At 41.1% G+C, this 3,890-nt stretch overlaps 1 protein-coding gene across 1 annotated transcript; it reads right to left on the reverse strand.

Moving 5' to 3' along the window:
- Positions 1–599: 599 nt before the first annotated feature.
- LOC115230954 (GATA zinc finger domain-containing protein 10-like) lies at positions 600–3,546 on the reverse strand. The gene has a single exon (XM_036499876.1). The coding sequence runs from the start codon at positions 3,479–3,481 to the stop codon at positions 2,006–2,008; it is 1,476 nt and encodes a 491-aa protein (XP_036355769.1). The 5' UTR covers positions 3,482–3,546; the 3' UTR covers positions 600–2,005.
- Between the last annotated feature and the right edge of the window lie 344 nt (positions 3,547–3,890).

Consider the following 3,890-nt stretch of genomic DNA (forward strand, 5'->3'; position numbering starts at 1 on the left):
TACCATTGGCTGCTATTTCTAGCATGTAAAAATTACCTCTTAAAGGGTAGTTTTCTTTTGTGTTTATTGTACACTATTTTAAAATATGAATATGTTGTCTATTGACTATTTATACATGCTAGGCCACTGGTGGTTATATTTATAACGAATATTCGCAACCCTATAGATGTATATATATATATATATATATATATGTGTGTGTGTGGTGTGTGTGTGTGTGTATGTATGTTTGTATGTATATATATATGTATATACATGTGTGTGTTTGTGTATTTATTAGCCTGTTTGTGTTACAAACAATATGAATGTGACTGCAAATGATTGTGTCTTCGATTTTGTTCCATAATTTGTTAGTGAATTGTCTTAGGAATATTACAAATGATGCTGCGTATGTCATAGATTATGCGTTTGATGAACTTCTGTAAGGAAAAATTACATAAAAGATCGGAGCAGAATAATAGCGCAGAAAATATTACGTATGAAAGCAATCTGATACAAAACAGGAAATAATGTTAGTGACAAGACGATAACTGTTTGACGAAATTTTTTCGCATTTTATAATACAGAAATATTATCACAAAATAAAACAAAGGCAAATAACAGTATAATATGAGTTTTTAAATTTACCAAATGAAAACAGACATCGAAAGAAAAAGATGGCAGACGAACAGAGTTAAAGATACAAACATTATGTATTATATACTCATTGTTAAGGAAAAGAATGACGCTTAACAAAACGTCTGCTGTTTTTCTTCATTTCTTATTCTTTCTAGTTTTTCTTCCATCAAGATATTCTCCAGTCACGGGATTTCTGTCAGTGAAAATTCCTTCAAAAGTCCATTCTGCAACATGCTATAGACCCTATGTGTTAAACGCTGAAGGGCAGCCAGAAATTCCTTGTGTGTATGTGTGTGTGTAAGTGTGTTTTAATGGCTTCGTATTTTTTGGCCCAAGGCCATCAGTTCTTGAGGGGAGGTGAAGTCGATTAGATCAATCACCAGTATTTGGCTGTAGTTTTTATTTTATCAATCCCAAAAGGACGAAAGGCAGAATCGACATCGTCAGAATTTGATCATCGTCAGAATGTAAAGACGGACGAAATGCCGCTAAGCATTTTGGCCGGCGAGCTAGCGGTTCTGCCAACTCACCGTCTTAACACACACACACAAATAATATGTGTGCGTGTACGCGCACGCGTCTGTGTGTGTGTATAAATATATAACGATTGTTGTAAGTCTTTTACAATAAACATTGCGTGCTTGACTGTATGTCTGTGTCTTTATATGCACAAAAAATGTGTCGTCGAAGGGCAATCACGTGCTAGTTTGTTAGGCTCCTCAAAGCTGAGTCCTTTTCAGTTTTTTAACAACAACTTACTTAGTTTGAGAAATGCTGAAGCACCGCAGAGTCATTCGCAGCGAAATGCGACTGTAATAACAGTTCTTACATGTACGTGTGTGTGTATATATATATATATATATATACTCTATTCACCCGAAGACGTGCATGTGTACAGCTGTTGTTGGATGAATACTGTGTCTAATATATGTAATTTCCGGTAATTACCAGTTGATATTGATGCGCCGAAGCAACTGTCCTAATTTATAATAAAGCCTGTTCAATCCACCTTCTTATATATACATATAGATGTACTAATAAAGATACATGCATACATATGTCTGGTCATGTTTGTACATTGTATGTATGCACCTACTCAAAAGTATAATTTATTCCATGCGAGACGCTTCTTTCACTGAAATTGGCAGGCATCGCCCCTTACCAATGTCTCCCTAACGAATGGCATGTCTATCATTTATCTCCGCTTCTTGTGAGGTCAAAATGCAAACACAGAAAATTACAAATACCCTTCGGCTAGTAAAAATCTAATCACTGTGTATTTACATCTAGCTTCCGTATGTGAGTTTGAACGTATACGTAGGTCTCTGCGACCGGGAACATGCGTTTATGAAATTCGTTTTTATGCATATAACCGTCATAATGCAGTCTAACCTTTGCCGTGTAAATGATGAAAATCCGAAGCGATTGTCTGTAAGTTCTCCCAGCTCAAAGTTTTCACACCACGGACCTTTGTGCCACCGGCTGACTCCTTGTCACTGACAACATCAGTCATGAACGAGATGTATGTTATAGCTAAACGCAGAGTTTCAATACGGGACAGCCTCTTCTCGTAGGCGAACGTTGGCACCCGCTTTCGCAATGTATCAAATGCTTCGTTCAAATTAAACATCCGACGTCGTTCACGGATGTTGGCGGCACGCCTCTGTGCCACTGTCGGTATGCGTCGCCGCTTCGGTTTGCTTCCACCGTTAAAAATAACGTTGTGTGCCGCTGATGGTGAGCCACCGTTACCGTTGACGCCGACACCAGTGGCTGCGGCAGCGGCTGCCGCTACTGCCGCCGCCGCAGCAGCTGCCGCCGCCGCCGCCACGGACGCGGCGTTGTATTGTGCCGCATTAACCATTGATTCAGAATGGCGGACGGCGTGGGCTGCGGTGAGAGGATGCAGAAGGAGATGGTGGTGGTGGTGATGGTGTTGTTGCTGCTGCTGTTGTTGCTGGAGATGATGTTGCTGCTGTTGCTGCTGCTGCTGCTGTTGTTGCTGTATCTGATGGTGAAGGTGTATGTTATGTTGCTGTTGTTGTTGTTGCTGATGATGTTCAGAAGACGTAAGTAACGGGGGTTGTTGTTGTTGTTGATCTTCAGTGTGTTGTTGTTGGTGGTGGTGTTGTGGGTTGTGGTGGCGGTTATGCTGTTGCTGATCTTGTCCCTGGTGTGACTGATGCTGCTGCTGTTGCTGCCGCTGCTGCTGCTGCTGATGTTTCTGTTGACCGTAGACTCCAGCCTGGGCGTGGAAGTTAGCAGTGGACACTGGATACAGAATAGAGCCACTCGTCATTTCCTGGTGTTGAGGCTGTTGCTGTTGTTGTTGTTGCTGCTGTTGATGATGATGATGATGGTGATGACTATGAGTAAGAGTAACAGGATGTGCTGGAGGAGGAGGAGGAGGAGCGGAAGCGTGAGGAGAAGCATTGAGTAGAGTTGGATGTAAGGGATGCTGCGTTTGCTGTGTGTGGGCTTGTTGCTGTTGTTGCTGCTGGTGATGAGGATGATGATGATGATGATCATGATGAGTAGGAAGCTGGTTATCCAGGCGCGTGTGAAGACAGTTCGAAGTACTCCACAACCATTCTGTTGGTGTTAGTGTGTCGCTTCCAGAAGCAACTTCCGGTTCATTGTCATTATTATTCAGGGGTGCCTCAGCAGACGGCATGGTAGGACTATTATTATTATTGTTATTGGTGCTGTGGTTCCTGTTACTGTTGTTGTTCCTCTTATCGTCGTTGTTACTATTAATTGCACCGTTGATATTATTATTATTATTATTGATGTTGCTGTCGTTCTCGTCGATGGAAGTTACACCAATGATACCGGAGGTTCCATAACCGGAACTGATCTGCATATCCGGTTTACTGCTGCAAGGGTACGCTTACTGAAAATAGAAAGAGGAATAGGTGTAACCCTTGTCATAAGCTGTATAATATGTTTCAAAAATGAAATCAATAAAATAAATTAAAATTATGATCTGAGCAACCAATTTGATGACGAAATTATTAGTTCTAATACAACCAAAAGATAATCTAGCACTTCAATAAGGTTTATTAGATTTTAAATATCGTCATCTCTACATAAGATCCCCTTTTCGTTGCCATTATTTCGAACAGTTTAAAGCGGAGAGCTGGCAGAAACGTCAGCACGACGGTGAAATGCTTAGCGGTATTTTGTCTGCCGTTACGTTCTGAGTTAAAACTCCGCCGAGGTCTACTTTGCCTTTCATCCGTTCGGGGTCGATTAAATAAGTACCAGTTACG

Source organism: Octopus sinensis, unplaced genomic scaffold (assembly GCF_006345805.1).
Source record: "Octopus sinensis unplaced genomic scaffold, ASM634580v1 Contig16902, whole genome shotgun sequence".
Lineage (NCBI taxonomy): Eukaryota > Metazoa > Mollusca > Cephalopoda > Octopoda > Octopodidae > Octopus > Octopus sinensis.